Source organism: Setaria viridis, chromosome 7 (assembly GCF_005286985.2).
Source record: "Setaria viridis chromosome 7, Setaria_viridis_v4.0, whole genome shotgun sequence".
NCBI classification, from domain to species: Eukaryota; Viridiplantae; Streptophyta; class Magnoliopsida; order Poales; family Poaceae; genus Setaria; species Setaria viridis.
Genome location: NC_048269.2, coordinates 23,872,759 through 23,896,376, shown reverse-complemented (window position 1 = coordinate 23,896,376; position 23,618 = coordinate 23,872,759). Strand labels below are relative to the sequence as shown.

General features: G+C 47.6%; 3 protein-coding genes and 1 pseudogene across 3 annotated transcripts; all 4 read left to right on the top strand.

Annotated features, from left to right (window-relative positions):
- Nucleotides 1-4,180: 4,180 nt before the first annotated feature.
- On the top strand, nucleotides 4,181-8,173 carry LOC117864428 (beta-glucosidase 16). The gene is made up of 12 exons (XM_034748533.2): nucleotides 4,181-4,416; nucleotides 4,579-4,645; nucleotides 5,581-5,639; nucleotides 5,725-5,800; nucleotides 5,901-5,975; nucleotides 6,107-6,194; nucleotides 6,311-6,563; nucleotides 6,739-6,854; nucleotides 6,990-7,239; nucleotides 7,351-7,453; nucleotides 7,543-7,645; nucleotides 7,745-8,173. The coding sequence occupies exons 1-12, from the start codon at nucleotides 4,276-4,278 to the stop codon at nucleotides 7,968-7,970; spliced, it is 1,557 nt and encodes a 518-aa protein (XP_034604424.1). The 5' UTR covers nucleotides 4,181-4,275; the 3' UTR covers nucleotides 7,971-8,173.
- A 335-nt stretch (nucleotides 8,174-8,508) lies between these two features.
- Nucleotides 8,509-13,259, top strand: LOC117864424 (probable inactive beta-glucosidase 14). Its single transcript, XM_034748532.2, has 12 exons — nucleotides 8,509-8,741; nucleotides 10,155-10,221; nucleotides 10,326-10,384; nucleotides 10,550-10,625; nucleotides 10,722-10,796; nucleotides 10,870-10,957; nucleotides 11,040-11,292; nucleotides 11,440-11,555; nucleotides 11,652-11,907; nucleotides 12,171-12,273; nucleotides 12,601-12,709; nucleotides 12,805-13,259. Exons 1-12 carry the CDS (start codon nucleotides 8,607-8,609, stop codon nucleotides 13,031-13,033), a joined length of 1,566 nt encoding a protein of 521 aa, XP_034604423.1. The 5' UTR covers nucleotides 8,509-8,606; the 3' UTR covers nucleotides 13,034-13,259.
- Nucleotides 13,260-14,397: 1,138 nt separating this feature from the next.
- LOC117864783 (probable inactive beta-glucosidase 14) lies at nucleotides 14,398-17,669 on the top strand (annotated as a pseudogene).
- A 1,274-nt stretch (nucleotides 17,670-18,943) lies between these two features.
- LOC117864423 (probable inactive beta-glucosidase 14) lies at nucleotides 18,944-23,518 on the top strand. The gene is made up of 12 exons (XM_034748529.2): nucleotides 18,944-19,389; nucleotides 20,132-20,198; nucleotides 20,312-20,370; nucleotides 20,540-20,615; nucleotides 20,746-20,820; nucleotides 20,890-20,977; nucleotides 21,050-21,302; nucleotides 21,433-21,548; nucleotides 21,733-21,985; nucleotides 22,273-22,375; nucleotides 22,867-22,975; nucleotides 23,146-23,518. Exons 1-12 carry the CDS (start codon nucleotides 19,243-19,245, stop codon nucleotides 23,390-23,392), a joined length of 1,593 nt encoding a protein of 530 aa, XP_034604420.1. The 5' UTR covers nucleotides 18,944-19,242; the 3' UTR covers nucleotides 23,393-23,518.
- Nucleotides 23,519-23,618: the final 100 nt, after the last annotated feature.

Here is a 23,618-nt window from a genome sequence, read left to right as displayed (position 1 = left end):
ATTGTAATTTTTCTGTAACGTGTTTGGCCGCAGATCTTGAGATTGGTCTCGTGCTCTGGCCACCAATTTGTTGTTGAGCGCGTCAAGGCGTCGAGCCGGCCGTGCGCCCGGCCTGTACGGCGCCGTCGTCGTCATCAAGGGTAATCTCAACCAGACTTTCTGCCCGTGTTTCACCGGGTGGCTGCAGGCCTGCGCGCTCTCGACTCTCGCGGTGGTGCTTCCCTTTTCGTCCTCCCCTGGCAACGCAACGCGCGCGCTTAGCTGAAGGCGTGGAAGCGGTGGCGGCGTGGCGCCTGTCGTGCCTCTCAGTTGCTCTCCTGACAAGTGTTTGGCTCCTTCCGCCGCCGCTGCCAGGTCAAGAGTGCGAAACCTGGATTACGGCAAGGGCCTCTGCAACTGGGACGTCTTCGGTCTTCACCCACACGCACTGTGAGCTATCTCTCCATACAAACCTACTGGGTACCAGGCAAATGCCATTTAACACTACTCGGTTTCATCCGAATTGTCACTCCCGCTTCATTCAGAAAATCTCTTCCTTTTCAAAAAGAAAAAGAAAAAAAGAAGAAGAATAAGAACAAAACCTTTCGCCCAAAAAAAATCTTAGCGGCTAGATTCGTCCCCTTACATCATAATCATATGGATGATTTACCTATATAGCTATTGTATTTATATTGAATTCATTAGGTTACTTTAAGTAAAACTTTAATTCGGGAAAAAAAGTCTACAAAACTCTCCGTCACTTATCATATTGGGCTCAAACCTTTCTTCGGCCTAAATCAAGTTGGGCCTGTAGGCCACACCTATCCGAATGTGATATCTGAACCGACGGTCTGAATAGTATGTGGCGGATATTATATTAGTTGTCCCAATCTTATACTTCCATATCAATATCCATATGACCATATCTACACTATACTGATAGATTTCTAGGATTTATAGGCATCAATCTAGTGGGTAAGCAACTTGATTCTTAGATTAAAAATAGTGTCTTAGGTCTAATCGGGTACCAACCTAGAGAATCAGAGAGGGAGAGAGACATTAACCATCAGGCTTGGAGGAGGAGCTCGCCACGACAGTGACGACAGTGTTGATGGCGAGTGTAGGCGGCGGAGGCGAGGCACAGGGGCGGCGGAGCTTCCCGTCGCTTCAACGCTAGGGTGATCGGATCTAGGATTTTGTCGGTGGGTCTGGTGGGCACGGTGAACCTTAGCCTTCATGCCCCTCGACCCCACCTCTCTCTTATAGCGCTGCGCAACGGGGACCCGCAACCATGAGTTGGTTGTGTGCCCCCGATCAGGACGCGGGATCAGGATCCGACTGGGTCTGGAGATCAACTCTAACACATACAAATAAGCCCTTGTTTAGTTCACCCCCAACTCCCAACTTTGGCACTATGCAAAAAGAAGATTCCCCATCACATCAAACTTGCGGTACATGCATGGAGTACTAAATGTAGACGAAATTAAAAACTAATTGCACAGTTTTGTTGTACTTTGCGAGACGAATCTTTTAAGCCTAATTAGTCAATGTTTGGATAATAATTCACAAATACAAACGAAACGCTACAGTGTGCTACATGGCACAGTATTTTTTTGACACTCCAAATTTTAACAACTAAACAAGGCCTGAAACATTCGGATGCCCGACGCGTCGAACTGTCTCGCCGCCGTCTGGGAGGTATCCATCCCTCTCGTTTTCAGTCCATCTCTTTCTCATTCACAGTATACGATCATTATTAAAACTGCGGAAAAAAAGGGCATCGTCCCATCCCTCATCAGAGTTGTCACTGTTGCTTCACTGAAAATATCTTCTTAAAAAAATAAAAGAAAAGCCTCCACCAAGAAACAGAAGCTGGTGGCTATAGATTCGTCCTTTGTATTCGAATTATCTGGATGTTTTTACCTGCCCCGATTTGCTAGATGGAAAATTCGTCACAGGACAGGGACGCATGCAGAATATTATTTTTTTTCTTCCGGCTTGCCTAATAGAGACACGGAAGAGCATCAATGCCTTTAGCTGTTTAGCAGCGTTGTTATTCTGTAGACCTCTGAACGTTTCAATTGTTTCTGTGCAGCAGTTAAAAGTGAAAACGAAGCAAAAAGACGGCTGAAAACAAAAATTATTACTCCTTTTAACTTTTCTAGATACACAGCTTTTGCTACACGTATCTAGACATAATATATATCTAAGTGCATAGCAAAAGCTACATATCTAGAAAACTCAAAACGGTCAGTAATTTGGGTTGGGGGGAGTACTACTTTATTTAGTGTAGCAGACGTTTACAAAAATCAACGACAGCACTTAGGAGTATTATATATATTTATGTAGGAGGGTTTTTTTTTCCTCGAACATGTATATTTGTGTATGAGGTAGTTCTGCAGCTTATGTTGATCTTAGCAGTTAGCTCACAAGACTCTGTGCATCTTGAGCAAGAGAAAACAGAGTAACATTCACAACCTCATATTCATTGTTGACTGGCTCAACTGTTCATCGTTGTAATAGAATCAAAATTTGACACGACGAAGTAGCCCAATTGGTTGGAACTTATTAGTCAGACTCTTTTTCTATTTTTGAAGTATCGCAGGCTGTTAGCTTACAGATGCTAGCGGAATGGTCTATTGGGTGCCAAGTTCTCAGGTTTTGTCGCCAGATACTTGATCTCAAAACAGGGATAAAATCATAAAATTCTTAGATACTAGGGCAAATCCACAAGGACGTACACGTCTTTTACAGCTCAATTGACATTGTTATGTGTGATCTTAATGGGATATGGGTATAAACTGAACCTTCAGTTTGAGTTAAAAATAAGGGTAAGAAGGCAATTGTCCTTTTTTTGTAATGTTTATAAGGCAACACTCCACATGGCTTTGGATTGCCACTCGTAATAATTTCAACCCACTGGGCGTACCAGCTGAACAACAATAATAGTGAAGCCAACAATGGGTTGCACGTTGCTTGACCTAGGCAAACCAACTTTTGCTGCAAGCCAATGTACTCGATCCGGGGCTCGCTTAATTAATCTACCCTTGTTGAGATCCCATATGACCGCGAATGATAATTCATGTGCAAGTGTCGCCCATGCAAAAGATAACTTTATTCATGTGCAAAGCAAGTGGATTTTTTTTTCTTTTGTCAAGCACGATGAGTAATAGTGCTGCGCATGCTCGACAAGACAAACAAAGGCAGCAGGACACCAAAACGGATCACCATGCATCTGCAGGACCGGGTCCCACCACGGTCACGGGACCCATCGCCCATAGGCGGCTAGGCCGCGACCCGAGCTGCTGAGGCCGCGACACCATCTCCATTCAGCATTCGTCACTGTGGTTGGTTGTTGCCTGTTGGTGATGACGGCCGGTGGCGCCTCTCGAGTCTCGACCCGACCTGCCGATCGCGCGCGGACGCGTCTGTCTGCAGGTACCGTACGCCACGTACGCGGTACGCCGGATCGCACAAGTCAGCGGCGTCCCTGCGCGTCACACACGTCGCGGCTCAGCTTGCCCACGCAACTCGAACTATCTCCTATCCGACGCCAGAAAACATGGACCAAGCGAGCCGGGATTGGTAGCGACAGACAGTGAAACCTTTGCCCAACTTACCCACCACCCGCAAACGAATGGCCCGTCCTGACGTCCATGGTTGCCTGCGCGGCCGGCGCACTGCACGGAAGGATAGTGGTGATTGTCTCTCACTGTCTCCTCCAGCTCCAAGTTGAGCTTAGTCTAAGCCGTGCGGCGTGTACGGCATCGTCCAGGATAATCTCAACCGGAATTTCACTCCACGTGCGCGGGCAGCAGCCTCCGCATCCGCGTCACCGCCAAGGCGAGTCGGTGGCATGGTCACCCGCCGGCCGCCGCGGCGTCGAGATCATATCAGTGTCACGTGCGCCACGCGAGCGCGCTGGCGGGGGGAAGACACCGACGCGCGTGCCGGCCGAGCGGCGCGTCGCTGTCGGATCGGAGCCGAGCGTATCCGCCCGACCCGGCCGCGGGACCCGCTCGCACGTCGCAGAACAAGTGGGCCACATGGGCCGTCGCATCCCGCGGCGCGCGAGGTCGTGCCGGCTGAGTCACACTGACAGGATCACCCCGGCCGCGGTCAGGTCGACCTGCTCGCGCCGGTGCCCGTCCTCCCAAGAGATACGAGCGCGCAGCTTTGTATATAAGCGACGGGCGAGCACATGAGGAGTGAGGACACGAAGCCGGAGCTCCCCGCACACCCACCGATAGCGACAAGAGGGGAGAGCTAGCGGGAAGCGCCGCGTGCGCGCGCGAGATGGCCGCGGCGAGGGGCATTGCCGCCGTGGCGGCGGCGTTGATGGTGGTGGTGGCGGCGCTCGCGCCGGCCGCGCGTGGTGTGGACCGGAGTGAGTTCCCACCGGAGTTCCTCTTCGGCGCCGCGACGTCGGCTTACCAGGTGAGCACTCGGCACCGTTTCCCCCTTCTCCCTCCGCTGCTCTCGCTCGCCATCGCGCGCGCTCTTGGCTGGATGCCGGGGGGAGCGGTGGCGCGCCTGTGTGTCGTCGTCTTGCCCTCCTCCTGTCCTGACAAGTGTTTGCCTTGTTCCGCCGCTTGCCAGATCGAGGGCGCGTACCTGGAGGACGGCAAGAGCCTCTGCAACTGGGATGTCTTCACCCACACGCACGGTGAGTCGTCTTGAGTCATTTCTCTCAGTTCTCTGTTTCTCATCCAGTGACATGAACATGAGCTTCAAATCAGAGCTTTCGCCCCTGCTCGGTGACTGGCAGATGCCCACAGCACCACTCAGTTTCATCAGAGTTGGCAAATCAAATCTTTTCATCCAGGAAATCTCTCCCCCTTTTGTAAGAACAAAAAAGAAAAAAAAATCTTCACCCACCCAGCAAACAAATAAGCTAGTGGCTACATTCGTCCTTGTGCTCCAACCATAAGGATGATCTAGCTATCCTTTTTTGGTGAACGGGAGCGCATTGGTTCCCTCACTGCTTGCCTAATAGAGACGCAAAAGCATCGAACCCATTTTCAGCCGTCTACAAATCCAAGAATATTAGTATAGTCTATTTTATCATGCACCATAAAATACTATACTATCGATGCCCATCTCACTAGCGTTACCACTCTCTCTCTCTCTCTCTCTCTCTCCCCGAATTATTGTCTGGAGAGGATCGTTCTTAAGCTGAATGCTGATGCGACGTTGCGACAGCGCCGCGCGCTGATATTCTCTCTTGGGCGAGCTTTGTCGTGTTCATCCGTGTAGTGTACTGGTCAGACGATTGCAGCTGCCTACCTAATGCCTCCTCTAATGGTGTACCTATCTCTAACTATCTCTAAACACTCTAGGAGACAACCCTTCCAATCTGCCTCTTAGCACATAGCTCATCATATGAATGACCCTATACGTCATCCTCACGTAATCTTGAAGTGCGTGTATGAAACTATCTCTTGATCAAGAGATAGTTTTTCTCTCTCCTATTAAAATATGAGAAAATGGTATGCAATCAAGTCTAAAGATTTTATAGCGGGCCGCAGGGATGTGTAGCGATAATTTGTTCGATGTCCCCTGCTTTTCTGTTTCTCTCAAAAAGTTTTCACCATTTGGCAGTTGGGATCAAGGACGGGCGGAACGGCGACGTGGCTGACGACCACTACCATCGCTACATGGTACAGACTACAAGATCACACAGAACCAACCAACAAGCAAACTGACCATCTCATGTGACGTGACGCATTCTGAACTTGTGGGCAGGGAGATGTGGAGATCCTGCAATCGCTGGGCGTCAACGCGTACAGGTTCTCCATCTCATGGGCAAGGATCCTACCAAGTACGCCATGACGGATTGTACATAAATTAGTAGGCCTTTTGCACTGGCAACTGTTCGATCGGTTCCTGATGATTTGGGTGGGCACAATGCGTTCTCGTAGGAGGCAGGCTTGGCGGCGTCAACCCAGATGGGATAGCCTTCTACAACCGCCTGATCGATGCCCTCCTGCAGAAAGGTAAGCCTGTCGCCATCCTCTCACAGCTCACACTTCACTGATTTCTGTGCTCCACCTCCAAATATCCAATAAAGAGCATTAGAGCAAGCTCAAAGGTTCGATTCCTTTCCTTTTTTTCATGGAACGATCAGGGATACAGCCGTTCGTCACACTGCACCATTTCGACATGCCGCACGAGCTGGAGGTCCGACACGTTGGCTGGCTGGGCGCCGGAATCCGGTACAGTTCAGCTCTGAACTCTGACCCTCTGCTGGTTCTAGTTCTTGCCATTTTTTCAGAGAACCTGCAGTTTCAGTGGTACGGTCACGAGCTCACGACCATGGTGAAAAATTCAGGGAGGAGTTCGAGCACTACGCGGACGTCTGCTTCCGGGCGTTCGGCGACCGGGTGAGGTTCTGGACGACGTTCAATGAGCCCAACCTGTTCACCAAGTTCCAGTACATGCTGGGCAAGTACCCGCCCAGCCACTGCTCCGCGCCGTTCGGCACCTGCAACAGCGGCGACTCGCAACGGGAGCCCTACGCCGCGGCGCACAACATCATCATGTCCCACGCCGCCGCTGTCCGCAACTACAAGGAAAACTACCAGGTGAGTGTGTGCAACTCGGTAACCTGCCCTGTCTCTGTTCAGGTCAGCAGAAGCTACTGCCTTTTGTGTCTGTGAACTCATGTTTCAGACTGGGGGGGGGGGGGGGGGGGGGGGGGGGGGGAATGCTGAGATACATTTGTCTGAAAATTTTTTATGCATGCGTGTGTTATCAAAGGCAAAGCAAGGCGGCTCGATCGGGATTGTGATCGCCATGAAGTGGTATGAGCCGCTGACGAACACCACGGAGGACATTCTGGCGGCACGACGAGCGCAGTCTTTTGAGCTGGAGTGGTATGTCACTCTGTGGTTCCCCCTTTTCCCTCCCTAAATGCAACATGCATCCCCAATGCAACAAATACCTTCTGCTGCCCCTATGCGGAATTACCAATTTACCGACTACACTCGCATGTAACTTTTTTTCTTCAGGTTTCTGGATCCGATATTCTTTGGCGATTATCCTTCACACATGCGAGAGATCCTAAGATCCAACCTACCAACGTTCACCTCGGAAGAGAAGAAACTACTCCAATACAAGTCTGATTTCATCGGGCTAAACCACTACACGGCGATCTACGCCAAGGACTGCATCCATTCCCCGTGCGACCTCAGCACCTACGAAGGGAACGCCCTCGTCTTCGCCACCGGCGAAAGGGATGGAGTGATGATCGGGGGAGATGTAAGAACACCCTGACAATCGGCCTTCTTGCATACATTTTTACCTGATTTTTGTTCATTACTTCATATACGGTAAAGCTCACGAAAAATGTCCGGTTTGTGAACCTTGCAGACCGCGCTCGGCGGCTTCTATGTTGTCCCACAAGCCGTGGAGCCTGCTATCATGTATGTCAACCAGAGGTACAAGGACACGCCCGTGTACGTCAGTGAGAACGGTGAGTTTTACAGTCTTGCTGCGAGGACCTGGGGATCTATCTGCATTTCTGTCCATGCTGGTCATGTGTTCCCGGATTTTTGCTTCCAGGTTACTCGCAGTGGAGCGATGTGGGCAGGGAGGAGCTGATCAACGACGTCGAGAGGCTCAACTACCTGCAGGGCTACGTCACGCATCTGTCCAGAGCAATCAGGTGACCCTTCATCTACATCTACGATGAAAACTCGTAGCCTAGCTACGAACCGGATTTTTTCATTCTCTTTGCTCACGGATCGAACTGATTCGCGCGCAGGAACGGGGCGGACGTGCGGGGGTACTTCGTGTGGACGCTCATGGACAACTTCGAGTGGACGTTCGGGTACACCGTCAGGTTCGGGCTGTACCACGTGGACTTCGACACGCCGGAGCGGACGCGGACCCCTCGGATGTCCGCGAGGTGGTACAGGAGCTTCCTCACGGGATCCTCCGCCGGGGCCCTGACGGATGAAGCGCAGCAGGGGCGGAGAGCGGATTCGTGACGCGCGCGTGCTGTGTAAAAATGTCATTGGTGTGGTATTAGGAACACGGTACGGGGTCTGCTGCATAGCGTGGTGTTCCAGAAGGCCTGGAACTCACTGATGCTTATGTATACGCGAAACTGGGCCGGAAGAACACGGAGCATGCTGTACTACTGCTCATGGTGAAAAGCTTTCGAATCTGTGCTAAAGCAGGGAGCAGCTAATGATGGGCGCATGTAACATGTTCAGACTTCAGACGACGATCATGGCTATTTCATCAGGCGCGAGCGAGAGGGGTTCATATCTGCCGGGGGCACGTGCCATTCCATCTATCTTGGGTCACTGTCGTTGTCACGATCCAACGCGATGGCCGTTGGGCGTTGGCGTTTATTACACCACAGCACGGGGGAGTTGGGCCATCCCAATTCCAAAGCGGTGAGGCCTGTCATGTCTGGGTCTGGTGAGCGCACACGCCGCACAGTCGCATTCTCCCTTCTGATGGCCCATGGCCGGTCGTCAACCACCACCCCCCACAAAGCCACAAGATAAGCAAGCCATCTGGCCCGCGCGTCGGTTGATTGCTCATGCTCCTACGAAAAGGTAGCGTGGGGAGGGAGGGAAGGAGACTAGGAGAGAGAGAGAGAGAGGGAGAGGACAATGGCAAGCGGGCTGGTCTGGCTGGCGCTCTTGCTCGCGCACGGGCTCCTGTCGTGGCCGTGCGCGTCGGCCGCCGTCGACCGCGGCCAGTTCCCCGACGGCTTCCTGTTCGGGACCACCACCTCTGCGTACCAGGTACGCTACGATGCGTCCAAGCAGTTTGTTCTTCTCGACCTGTTCTGCTCTTCTCTGCCTCCGGCCGCCATCGCGGCGCCTCCGGTGAGCTAGAGTTGGGCCGGGTATGGCATGGGTGTCTGGCGGGGTTAGATGGAGGAGGCCCTTGAGCGGCAACTGGCAGTGCGCCCTCCGCCTCAGGTGGTGGAGGACCGCCGGCACCGGCGGAGGGCGGCGGGACGCGCGGTACCGGCGGCGCGACGGCGATGCAAGCTGCGACCAACCGCAGCCGCGCGTTGTGTCGCAAGTTGAGTGCGTACTCTTCTTCTAAATCGAAGCACGGTGTCGAATGGTGCGCCCCGGACCCAATGCCGGGCACACACTGTTGGGCTGAGAGCTCTGACGCATGGACATTGCATCACCAAAGATATCATCACCGGCTAATCGATCTCTTCTTCGTTCCAACAACTTCTTGCGTCGGCTGTGCTCCCACTGACAACTGAGAAGGTACCAGAAGCAGAAGGGTCTGGCTCTCTGTCCCCGCTGCCCATTTGAACCAAAACCAAACCTCTGGTCAGATAAAATATCCAAGAATTTCTTGCCAGCGATGTCGGATGCATCAGGCACGGCGGCGACCTCCGTCCAATCCACTCTCACTCTGTAACGGGAATCAAGGCAAGCGCCGGCTCGCAAGCTCTCGCCGCCGACATGGCGAGGGGCCGCCGCGAGGTCTGGTTTGGGGCATTTCTAGGGGGCCGTGCGTCGCTCACGAGGGTGTCCGGAGGCAGCGACTGGGGGCGCAAACTTGCCGGAATCTCGCGGGGATGCAGCGCGAAGGGGCGAGCAGTGGTCGCCGGCGGCAAGGCGACGTCGCCGGAACCCATGACGCCGGCCGAGAATATTAGAAACTGCCCCCTGAAATATTTATGAAAACACCCCTGGTTTGGATCGCAATTATTAATCACGATCCGATTATTTTCAAAATACCCCCTGGTTTTCCATCTCAACTTCGGTTCTCGGTCCCACCGCTCCCCGCCGACGGCCCCTCGCCGCCGCCGCCCTCCACACCTCCGCGCCAGCAGGGAGCGCGAAGCCCCGTCGCCATCCGACGCAGTCAATCCCTAGGATCTATGCCTTCACTCTCTGCTCCCGCAGCAAGTCCCCAACATGGCGGCCATCGGAGCCAAGCGAGCTCGCGGAGGCGATGAACGGCGCGCGCGCTTGAGCTCACGCCGCCGGTACAGTGCAAGTCTTTGGCGATGCAATGTCCATGAAGTCCTCAGACAGGCGGGAACCAGTGCAGGCCTAAATCAGTGGAAGCAACTGCTGAAGTTATTGCCGTTGGCGTTCTCTGCTAGCTAGCTTGCATTGCTCTTGCTGCTCTGTAGCAGTCAGCCTAACTAGTGTTGATACTATTTTTTGTTGACTCTTCAGATTGAAGGCGCGAATTTGGAGGGTAACAGAGGCCTCAGCAATTGGGACGTATTCGCCCATACGCCAGGTGAAGCATTATAACTTGCATCACCATTGACTTTCGATCCCAGGATATCTCGTTTCTTGTCAAGTTGTTTTCCTCTCTTCATCTGTGTTAGCCTTTTATTTCAGGTAAAATTGAGGATGGGAGCAATGGTGATACCGCAGATGATCACTATCATCGTTACATGGTAAGCTGGTGCTTCTTCTTTTTCCAAGATGCAAATAGTATCAAAGGAGAATCGATTGGATGATTGCTGTGCAATGAAAATCTATACCGGTAATGTTGTTTAGATGGAGCTTCATATCTATTAAACTACTTGACATTGGAAGTATGCTTCTACTTTATACTCCAGGAAGACATTGAATTGATGCATTCCATGGGTGTCAACTCATACCGTTTCTCCATTGCGTGGACAAGGATTCTACCAAGTGAGTTTAACATGCATGCCTTGAATAAGGAATTTATTATTGCCTTGGGAAGTTGGTTGAACAAATGCTGTCTTTGCAATTAACTTCTTCCTGCAGGAGGTCGATTTGGACATGTTAATCCAGATGGGGTAGCATTCTATAATAATCTTATTGATGCACTTCTGCAGAAAGGTAGGGTTAACAAAATTTGTGCAATGGGAACATGATTTTGAAGACAGGAGCTTTTAACGGCATCCATAAATAGGCATACAACCGTTTGTAACAATATCTCATTACGACATTCCACAAGAACTGGAAACGCAATATGGTGGATGGTTGAGCCCAGAAATTCAGTATGTCTATTGCTGTGGCATAAAGTTGCCTTATTATATTCCTTGATTAGTTTTTATTTGACTTATAGTAAATACCTTCCAGGAAGGACTTTGGCTACCTCGCAGAAGTATGCTTCATGATGTTTGGTGACCGAGTAAAATTCTGGATAACATTTAATCAGCCAAATTTGTGGTTGAAGTTCAGTTATATGGATGGATTGTACCCTCCCGGGCGCTGCTCTCAACCATTTGGTAATTGTGCCTTTGGGAATTCTTCAATAGAGCCATACATAGCAGGTCATAACATGATATTGTCACATGCAAATGCAGTCAGTATTTACAGAAAAAAGTATCAGGTACAAACCACAGTCCTCTGAGATAATATGACATTGCCATCCCTTGTCTTTGCATATGAATTATATAATCTAAAAAGGAGCATCAGCTGAAGTTTTCTAAAAATATGTTTATAACAATAAACCAGTAATATCTTTACCTTTCCATAGGGGAAGCAAGGTGGTCATATTGGGATTTCTATGTGCTCGAGATGGTATGAACCTTTCTCGAATACTACAGTAGACATACTAGCAGTTGAACGTGCTCTAGCTTTCGATGGTCCATGGTACTACTCTTTCCCTTAGGATGGTGATTTTTATAAATAACGCTTATAGGCAAGTAATATCATTATTCAACTGCCTCTTTTGTTTAATCATGACAGGTTTCTAGATCCTATCATTTTTGGTGATTATCCCACAAAGATGCGTGAGATCTTGGGTCCAAACTTACCTGAGTTCACATCGCAACAGAAGAAGAAATTGAAGGCTACCAAATTGGATTTTATTGGACTCAGTCATTATACAACATTATATACGAAGGACTGCATCTTCTCACCATGTGAAATAGATCCTATTGATGGTGATGCTCGAGTTTTTAGTTCAGGAGTAGGAGAGGATGGAGTACTTATTGGTGAAGTGGTAATACATAATTGCTGAATATTAATTTATTTGAGCTCAGACTAGGCCATTGGCCTAGTGGTGAGGAGGTTGTTAAACTCATTACACACTTGGGTTTGAGTCATAGGAAGTTAGAAATGACTCAATTAGCCGTCTCCTTCGTCAGTCAGTGCTAAAGCTTTGCAGTCAATTTTGAAAGCAAAACGTAAAAAAAAAAATCATTTGAAGATCTGCTTGAAGGGAATAATCGATAGTAATTGATGATTGCAATCTCATTCATGCAGACAGGATCGCCATTCTTTTATTCTGTTCCAGAGGGGATGGAAAAAGTGGTCATGTACTACATGCAAAGATACAATAACATACCAACATATATTACAGAAAATGGTATGATGGTTTCTTTTTGCCAATTGTTTTTTTAAGCTATAATAGTCGCTAGTCAAAATCTTGTAGTTATAGTGTTACATTCTTTTGATTTGAGCTATTGTGCACTGTCCAAGCACAAGCGCCAGTTTGTGTTATGGTGTGTTGTTGCTGTTCGAGTTTTTATGTTTTTTACTTCTCTGTTAATACATAGACCAACGGCAATCTGTCGGCTTCTTCTTCTTCTTTAAAAAAGAGAAGTAGTAAGCTAGCTCATGCTTCTACAATATTGTTGTCACATCACGATATAGTTTATCTGATACCTAGCATGTGCTTACATTTTTTTTTCAGGATACGCTCAAGCAAGCAACAGCAGCATGACTGCCAAGGATTTTACCAACGACACAGGAAGAGTTGATTACATCCATGACTACCTGACCTTTTTGGCGTCAGCAATAAGGTACTCTGCTCAACTCTGCCCAGTTCAAGAGTGTTTTAGCTACAGCACATGTAATTCTTTCCGCCTCCTCATGTACGCCATCAATCTTTTCGTAGGAAGGGAGCCGACGTGCGTGGTTATTTCGTGTGGTCTTTACTCGACTGCTTCGAGTGGACGTCCGGGTACACGCAAAGGTTGGGGCTCTACCATGTCGACTTGAAGACGCTGGAGAGGACGCCCAAGTTATCGGCGAAGTGGTTCAGTGAGTTCCTCAAGGGTGGCTCGCTTGTGGGAACAAGGCCCCGGAAAGAAAATCCCCAGTCGAAGCAGTACGCCGCGCAGTAATCCATCAACCGTGTTCTCCTCGATCGCCGGTTTAGTTTGCTACGTGAAAGTTACCGTGGCTTACATGCCCAGGTCATGCTTCGTTGAATAAAATGGTTTGGGAAGGTGTCTTGTCCATTTGTCATTGGAGAAAACGCAAGCAAACCGCCGTTGAGTGAAAACCGTTGTGTTTTGCCTAATCTGGATCTTTTTCTTTATTAATATAATCGGTAGATCTCCTGCTTGATTCGTTTCAAAAAAAACCCTTGTGTTTGGAGGGGCTGCTACTTCCTGAATGATGTACGTGTCGAGTTTGCCTGTATGGGCAGAATCCAGGCACGAACACCATCCGTGGATTTTCGTCTGCATATGTATATGACTTTATATTCAGTAGCTTATATATTATACAGTTCAACTTTTAAAAAAAATATTATACAGTACCTCACAAGAGCCTAATTTGCCATGGCTTCTACGTTGGTCAATGACGATCAGAGTCACATGATGATAACCTGAGAGGCAGGACAAGGAATCGCTGCTTGCTAGCGCTCCATTGCTTATTGGGCATAGGCGATTTGAGTATTGCGTGATTGCGTCCAACCTTAGAGGTGGGAGTACATGGATTAAAATCCAAATCCAAAAGGAGCCGTCCAGTTCAAGTCCAATGAAAAAACAAGTCCAAATCCAACCCAAGCTCATTTGAAGGAGGTGCGATAATACTCACTTGAAGTTGGGTTCCAACCGTGTGGCAGCTAGCGGGAAGTGGAGAGATATCTGCCGCCGTTGCCGTGTGTGTGCATGGGGTGTGGGCGCGCAGTCCGCCTCGCGAGTCCTTTTCAGCGCCGCTGCTGCACGCGGCGGCGTGATCTGACGATTGATCTTGTCGCCGTGCTCCGGGATGAGTATGGCGCGCGTCTGATGATCGAGGGACGCATGGCGTGGTGCCGTCCGTCGGTTACGGCCTTGGCCCGGCCGAACTGCACGTCAGCTGGCCCCCTGACACCGGAAACCCACTGCTAAACTGTAGCCCCATACGGCCATACCGTACATGATAGCAGGAATAAGATGGCAGGGGAGGACAGCGACTGGCCATCCGAAACCGAAAGAGCATTGGCAATGGCATCTACCATCCGATGCAGGAACGGGTCCAGAGGTTGGTTGTCGATTAGTTCTCAGTCAGTGTCCGTCAGCTACCACGGCCGGAGGACAGGCCGTCCGCCCTCGCGTAGTCCCGTCGCACCCGAGGGACACTCGGGCGCTGGAGACTGGAGTGGACGGGAGGATTTTATAATCTCGCATCGCATGCATCGTGTAAGTCCAGAGCAACATACAGGAGGGCGGTGTGCAGCGGGCAGCGGCAAGAGAGGAGGACCGGAGCCGGATCGGAGATGGGGGGCGGCGAGCTGGTCTTGCTCGCGCTTGCTCACGGCCTCCTGCTGCTGCCGTGCGCTTCGGCCGTCGATCGCGGCCAGTTCCCCGACAACTTCCTCTTCGGGGCCTCCACCCCCGCTTACCAGGTACGGTACGCCCGCTCCTCCCAACCCCGGATTCTCGCTCTGGCCTCCGAACATGGAGGCTTGGCACGGACCTGGAGAAACTTAACAAGAACTGGTCATATATTATATTGCAGGTACAATTTAGTTCTATGCGTCGTGCAGAACCTTGCGTAGAAATTGGCAGAAAATGGGGCCTGGACAGCTGCTGATTCATAAACTCTGCTGCCTGAAAAATACACTACACAGCAGTTCCTCCGGATGGAATGGAACCACTAGGCTAGCCAATGGCCTCCAGACAAGGCTTAAAATAAATTGGGCTGTATGTACTCACCCGAGCCCACCGAAAATAGCTGACCGTTTGTGTTGGGCCTGAACGAAGAGCTTTTCCAACCCAATCTGGCCCCATCCACTCCCCCACCACCACTGGGGGGAGTGACCGGCACCGACGGAGATGCAGATGCTCCACCAGTCCGGCACCGGCGGCCAGGGCGGCGGGGCGACTACCGTCTGGCGCCGTCGGCGCGATGCAAGCTGCAGCGACGCCCATGAGCATGCGCGTCGTGCGGAACTGGAGCGCGTATCTCTATCCGTCCTCCAAATCGAAGTAGAATGGTGTGCTTCCAGCCCTATGCAAGCAGAAACAGTTTTACAAGGTGGAGCACGGCATTTGAAACTGGATGGCTGAAATTGGACTGAAGAGCCTAGTTAGTGAATGCAGCTGCTGAGAATTCTGCCGTTGCCGTTTTCTCTTGGATTATTGCTCTTGGTATTAGATTGAAGGTGCATATTTGGAGGGCAACAAGGGAATAAGCAATTGAGATGTCTTTGTCCACAAGCCAGGTAAAGCAAGATAACTAGTTTCAGTCTCGTTGTAGTTTTATTTCAAAAAAAAGTCTCGTTGTAGTTTCTTTCTTACCATTTTTCTAACCTTTTTCTCTTTTTTGCCCCCCTTCAACCCTAAACGGCTCAGGTACAATTGTGGATGGAAGCAATGGTGATACTGCTGATGATCACTATCACCGTTACATGGTTTGTCTTTTTCAAAATGCAAAGTAGTTCTTTGGAAATTGCTGGATGTTTATCGGTTGAAACGGAATTCCATAACCAGTAGTGTTGTTGTAATGTACCTTCTCTGTTAATTATTAATGCATTTAATTGTCTGAGACTAGAGATTTTTCTCTGCTCCAGGAAGACATTGAACTGATGCATTCCTTGGGTGTCAACTCATACCGATTCTCCATAGCATGGTCAAGGATTTTACCAAGTGAGTTTTATGCACTTCAAATTGTACACTTGCCTCTAATGTCATTTACTATTGCTTTGGCGAGACAATCTTCGTATTTAAATTCTTTCTCCAGGAGGCCGATTTGGGCATGTTAATCCAGATGGTGTTGCATTTTACAATTCCCTTATCGTGGTCTTCTTGAGAAAGGTATATATTCAAGGATTGCAAAAACATATGCAATAGTAACATATTTTTTATGATATGGACCTAATAAATTGAATCCATATAAATAGGCATCCAACCGTTTGTAACAATATCTCATTATGACATTCCACATGAGCTGGACAAGATATATGGTGGATGGTTGAGCCCAGAAATTCAGTATGTCCATTGTGGTGACCTAAGATGCCTTTTATTTATCTTTTATAGTTGGTTTATTTGCCTTCTAAATACTGTGTAGGAAGGACTTTGGGTACTTTGCAGAAGTATGTTTCAAGGTGTTTGGTGACCGAGTAAAATTCTGGACAACGTTGAATGAGCCAAATTTGATCACAAAGTTCAGTTACATGGATGGATGGTACCCGCCTGCTCATTGTTCGCAGCCATTTGGGAACTGTGCCCTAGGAAATTCTTCAATAGAGCCGTACATAGCAGGTCACAATATGATTCTGTCCCATGCAAATGTGGTCAGCATTTACAGAAAAAAGTTTCAGGTATGAACCATGGTCCTCTGTGATGAATCGACAAGATCACCCTTTGACTTCTGCATATGAATTATTAAATACTGAAAGCGGGTTGGAGTGAAGCTTTTCAGCAAATCTTTTTGACAATATACTCTTAATGGTTTTGCAATTTGATAGGGAAAACAAGGTGGTCATATTGGAATCACTGTTTGCTGAAGATGGTATGAGCCATTCCAGAATACCACAACAGACATTTTAGCAGTTGAACGGGCTCTGTCTTTCAGTGGTCCATGGTAATCTACTTTCCCTTAGAGTGATGACAGTGGATACAAAGAGCATTTCATTTCCTAATCATAAAGCATAAATGTATAATATAATTGTTTGATTGCCAATATATATTCGTACTCTGCTTGATTTGCTTAATTGTGTTAGGTTTCTGGATCCTATAATTCTTGGTGATTATCCCACAGAGATGCGTAGGATCTTGGGTCCAAACTTACCTGAGTTCACATCAAAACAGAAGAAGAAATTACAAGCTACAAAATTAGATTTCATTGGACTAAATCATTACACGACATTATATTTGAAGGACTGCATCTTCTCACCTTGTGAGGTGGATCCAATAGATGGGGATGCACGAGTTGTCAGTTCGGCAACAGGACGTGACGGAGTACTTATTGGTGAACCGGTAAACATGTATTTTCTGATATATTAATTTATTTGGAATCATAATTAGGCCAACAGCCTGGTGGTGGGGTGGCTGTTGGGAGGAATAGCAATGGCAATCGACTAATTGGTGCTGTCAATCTCCTTGATGCAGACAGGATCGCCACACTTTTATTCTGTCTCATATGGGATGGAACAAGTGGTCATGTATCACAAACAAAGATACAATAACACACCAATATATATCACAGAAAATGGTATGGTTCTTTCCATTGATCTTTATTTGGAAGTTATGATAATAATTAGGAAAACATGTGTAGCTATATTCTTTTGATGAGTCAAATTTTAATGCCCAAGCACAAACACCACGGCACTATGCCGCTACACTGCCAAGACTGTGAACACTTGATCCGAGATATAACTAAAGATCTAGCTGCATTTTGAAGGAAGGGAGCTGACGTGCGTGGTTACTTTGTGTGGTCCTTGCTGGATAACTTCGAGTGGACTTCCGGGTACACGCAGAGACGCGGGCTCTACCATGTCGACTTCAAGACGCTGAGGAGGACGCCGAAACTGTCGGCGAAGTGGTACAGGAAGTTTCTCAAGGGATCGGTTCTGAGAACAAGGCTCGCTCGGGGCCAACAAATCCCAGCTGCAGTAGCACACTGCTTAATCAATGAACGTTTCGGCGTTCATCATTGATCAAGCAGCTAACCCATGAACGTTTAACGTTACCTCCCTGCTAGCTGTATGTAAATGGTAGCATGGTTTAGAACTTTGAATATCCAGCCCACGGATTCGGCCTTATGTATCTTGCAGATAATGCCTTGTGAGGTATGCATGTTTGCATTGAATAAAGAAGGGATTCAGCCTTCAGGTGGCCAAATTTGTCTAATCCGGACAAATAATTACTTCACCACGCCATCAAGCTCTTAAACTGTTCGGCTGACAGGGCATTTGCTAGGGCAGGACAGTGACTGCCATCCATATCGATTTTCAACGACGGGATCCGAGATCTTGACCTAGGGTGTGTTTGGTTACATGCACCACGTGATGCGTGCATGGATGATCCTGAATAGGGTGGTTCAACCAATTTGCTTGTACCATATGATTCATTTTAATTAATAGAATAATGTATTAAGTGGGATGGTCTCGTCCTGGATGAGTTGATACCATTCACCCAACCAAATAAAATGATTATGATTATTATATTTTGAATCATTTCATACATTAATACACTCCTTGGTCAAGCGCGCAATGCCGGCTTTATTTTTGAGCGGCCAAGTCCACACGAGATAGGCGTGGAAAGGGACGGGTGCGAGCACTCGATCTGGACGGGAAGATGGTATAAATCATTCTCTTTCTCGACCTGGCTCCGATCCTAGCTGGATCTCGGCATGGAGGGGAGGGTGCCAAGGAACAGTAAGGACAGATCTGGACTGCCTGCCTGTGTCTCCCATGCTACGACCAGAGAACACAGAAATGCAGAATACTCTCTGCTGATCCGTCGTCGCGACGCCATCAGGTCAGAATGCATGTGTGTGGAATACGGAGACGCACCATGATTCATGACAAGGCCTTGAACTAAACTAAATGATGCGATCATGCTGTACCTGTAAATTTGCAATGTTGGCGTTCATCCATATATAAACAGAAAAGAAAAGGGAGAAAAATGTTAGCGCTTGTTATTGCCACGTATCCGATCCCTACGGGATGGGGATGCTCGAGAGGACACTGGATCAAGATGGGAGGATATGTCCGTGTGTTAGAGACGGGAGGATGTCACAGTCACCAATCAGAAAAAGGCTCAGATATTTTTGGCCGTTGCAGCATATGGTTCCTCAATCCTCCATGGTCATGGCGTGTCCATCCAAAATGAAAGAACTCTTGGTGTTCTCTGAAGAGCAGCACATCCTGGCGTCCCTCGGTCGCACACATCTCTTCACACCATCACAATTCACATTCGCACACAGGCGCGTCCAAAATGAAAGATCCAGCTCTTGGTGCGTGCTCCGCCCGCTTCGATAGCGACGTCCATGTCGTACCTACCTGCCAGTGTGTCTGCCGGAGTATCTATCCACTCAACCAGCGCGCACCTGCATCAACGAATCTACTCGCCGAATTATACAGAGGAAGGGAGGGAGGGAGAGCCCAAGACGGACGATGGGCGGGGCAGCAGCGGGGGGGATGGTCGTCGGCCTCGCGCTCTTCTTGCTCGCTCATCAGGGGCTCCTGCCGTGCGCTTCGGCCGTTGATCGCGGCGAGTTCCCCGAGAACTTCTTGTTCGGGACCTCCACCTCTGCCTACCAGGTACGCTGCGCGACAGCCACCTGCTCCACCTGCCCCGCTTCAATCCTTTCCGTCGTTTCCGTTTCCGAACAGGAAGAGCAACTCACTCCTTGCAACAAGAAAAGCCGTATTCCTAGATGCATAAGGTTGCCTTCAACACCTTTTTCCTCGCGAAAGAAAAAAAGACCTCAACACCTTCTTTTTTAAAGCTTATCATACAACAGCAATTACGATGAATGCTGCTGTGTCAAGCCCTGCCCATGGCCTCGAAAGAGGCCCAAATTTGTTGGGCTGTGTTGTAGCCATCCAAACACAATTTGGCTAGCCCATTTACCCTCAACGCGCCCCCACGGGCCACGGCGTCCGGCGGCGGCGAACCCGCCACCGGCGTCCACCCCCGAAATTTCGAATCTCTCGGCTCTCATCAGCCAGTTCTTGCCCTGGCGCACCACCACCGACGAGAAGAAGAAGATGCTGCTCCACCACCGATTGCAACGTAGGGTGCCCTACCGGCACCGTCGGCACATTGCAAGCCGTAGAGCCGACCACGAGTGCGTTGAATCGGAGATCGCACACCTGTGTGAATTTTCTCCGAGCTGTGACAGTTAATCAGTGGCGATTCGATGCTTGTTACTGGAATTAATCTCTGTGGAGTGTGGAGAACATTGCCATGGCCATTCCTTCTATCCTGCATTCTTAGATTGGGATGACTATATTGGTGTATATTCCGCAGCTCTGCTGACACTGTCGTCTGAATCTTCAGATTGAAGGAGGGTATTTGGAGGGTAACAAAGGTCTAAGCAATTGGGATGTCTTCACCCATAAGCAAGGTGAAGCTTGATAATTTGTACTGCTGCGCAGCTTCAGTCGTGGCATGGCTCCTTTGTTGCCAAGTCATGTTGACTAGTATCTCGTGTTACCTTTGTTATTCCAACCTTGTCAGGTACAGTTAAGGATGGGAGCAATGGTGATTCGGCTGATGATCACTATCATCGTTACATGGTATGCGGTTTCCTTTTGCAAAGTAAAAATAATTTATGAGAATCCATATATATGTTGGATGAAAATTGGATAAAATGGGGAATCCGTACTAGATATTAAAGATGTTCTAATAGATTTTTTTTCACATCTGTACAACCACTTGAGACTGGAAGTATGTTCTCTGTTCCAGGAAGACATAAACCTGATGCATTCCTTGGGTGTTAACTCATACCGATTCTCCATAGCATGGACAAGGATTCTACCAAGTGAGTTTAATACACAACCTGTACCATCACTCGCTTCCATGAGGTGTATTTGTTGTTTTGTCAAGTTAGTTAATAAATATATGGGCTGTCCTCAGTCCTCACACAGTTATAAATCAAATTCTTTCTGCAGGAGGGCGATTTGGGAAAGTTAATCCAGATGGTGTAGCATTCTACAATGCCATTATTGATGCTCTTCTACAGAAAGGTATTCAACAAATACTTGCATTTAGAACAGTTCTAAATATGCATAGTTGTTAACTACATTCATAAACAGGTATGCAACCATTTGTAACAATATATCATTTTGACATTCCACATGAACTGGACAAGAGATATGGTGGATGGTTGAGCTCAGAAATTCAGTATGTCTGTTGCCTGCCCTAAATACACCTCTCTTGATTTGTTAGTTTGTTTGACTATTAAAAACTTTCCAGGAAGGACTTTGGTTACTTTGCAGATATATGCTTCAAAATGTTTGGTGACCGAGTTAAGTTTTGGATAACTATTAATGAGCCAAACTTGTTCACAAAGTTAAGCTATATGTATGGGCGATACGCTCCTGGTCACTGTTCTAAGCCATTTGGTAATTGTGCCTTTGGGAATTCTTCGGTGGAAACATACATAGTAGGTCACAACATCATACTGTCTCATGCAAATGCCGTTCACATTTACAGAAAGAAGTATCAGGTATGAACCAACCACACTCTCATGTCTTCTACATATCAGAGTTATCAACTTTGGAAAGCAACATCAATGGAAATTGTTTTTAATAAAATCTGTATGACATGAAAAGTCAAGTATCTTTGGCATTTGGCAGGTGAAGCAAGGTGGCCATATTGGAATTAACGTTTGCTCAAGATGGTATGAACCATTCCACAATACCACGGCAGACATCTTAGCAGTTGAACGGGTTCTCTCTTTCAATGGTCCATGGTACTCTACTTTTCCCTTAGAATGATAACTATGGATACAGATAGCATTTTATGTCTAATCATATATAAAACCAAGTGATAAACTTTGTTTCCGAGTAATAAACCTAAGCATGTAATATTTTTAGTCAACTCTCAAACCATATGTTCATATTTTCTGGGCTGGCTAACTTGTTTAATCATGATAGGTTTCTGGACCCTCTTATTCTTGGTGAATATCCCCTAGAGATGCGCAAGATCTTAGGTTCAAACCTACCTGAATTCACATCAAAACAAAAGAAGAAATTGCAGGCCACAAAATTGGATTTCATTGGGTTAAATCATTATACAACATCATATTTGAAGGATTGCATTTTCTCACCATGTGAACTGGATCCGGTAGAGGGGGAGGCCCAGGTTCTGACATCAGCAGAAAGAGATGGAATATTTATTGGTAAAAGGGTAAACACATGTTATTCAAGTGTTAATTTATTTGAAATTAGAATAGGATAAATACCTAGTAGTGGGGAGGGTCAGGGTGTTTAGCTTCCTTGTTCGTTCATGTCTGAGTCCTAGGATCAGCTCAAATGCCCGTCTCTCTTTTTTTTTCTGGAGTGAATTTTTGAGCTCTTGGCCATTTTCTATGGAGCGAAATGCTCTTAGCCAATTTTCAGATAAAGAAAAACTGATGCGCTTGAAAAGATGAAGGGAAGAATAGCAGTGATTAATGGTAGTACTATTTCGTGCAGACAGGGTCGCCGATATTTTATTCTGTTCCATATGGGATGGAGAAACTGGTCATGTATTACAAACAAAGATACAATAACACACCAATATACATCACAGAAAATGGTAAGGATTCTATCTATCTCGTTTAAAAGCTATTATAATCATTATGCTAAATTTATAGCTTTTATGCTTTCTACCAATGTAAATTGAGTAGGACACTGCCCAATTAGCACAAGCAACACTACATGTTGTGCCACTAAGTTGGCAAGATTATCTGAGATATAAGTCACTTTCCTCACTTGAAGAGGGAAGAGAAACAAATTGAAAGACAGGCGTGGATTGTTAGATACGTTCTATGATTTTTATTTCATCTCATGTAAATATTCATGTTAAATAATAAATATGTACATTCATACACGATCTCAAAGTTGTATGTTTACTTCCAAGTATTCAAAACTTTTGAAAGGCTTGATTCATACCCAAAAAAGAAGAGAAATTTCACCAGTGCTTCTAAGCCTACCTTACTATTTTCAAAATTAGGCTAAGCTAGTCATTCATAGTCCAATTTTGCGATGACGCAGTACAATAATTCCTGTACTCTAATTATTTTTCAGGTTATGCTCAAGCAAGCAATAGCAGCATGATCACCAAGGATTTTACCAACGACACAGGAAGAGTCGATTATCTTCAAGGCTACCTCACCTTTTTGGCCTCAGCAATAAGGTAACTTTCATAACCCTCGGTCGCTCCTAAAACGATTGAAACAAGCTTTGTGGCTTGGAGCAATGCAATGGATGTGCTGCTGCATCTGCATCTTCTTCCTCCTTTCTCTCCAGATACCAACTAATAAACCACGAACGCCTCCTGTCTGTCAATTGTTTCACTGTTTGAAGGAAAGGAGCCGACGTGCGTGGCTACTTCGTGTGGTCTCTGCTCGATAACTTCGAGTGGAATTCTGGGTACACGCAGAGATTCGGGCTCTACCATGTCGATTTCAAGACGCAGAAGCGGACCCCGAAACTGTCTGCGAAATGGTACAGAGAGTTCCTCAAGGGGTCACCTCTGAGAACAAGTCTCCGAAACGGATACTCCCACCTGTACACTGCCCAATCCATGGACCATTTCTCCTCAGAAGATTAGTTCAGTTAATGTTTAGATGTTGATCATGGTTTACAACATTGAGTCGATGGGGTTTGCGTGCTCTCATGTAAGCCGTCTCAAGGACTCTGTATACATGTGCATCAATAAAAGGGGTCTTGTGATTCATTTGTCATTCAAGAAGATGCAATCAATCCACCATGGCGCCAGCTGAACCGGCAGCCAGAAGCCTGGTACCAGGGCCGAACATATGACAGGGAAGGAGAAG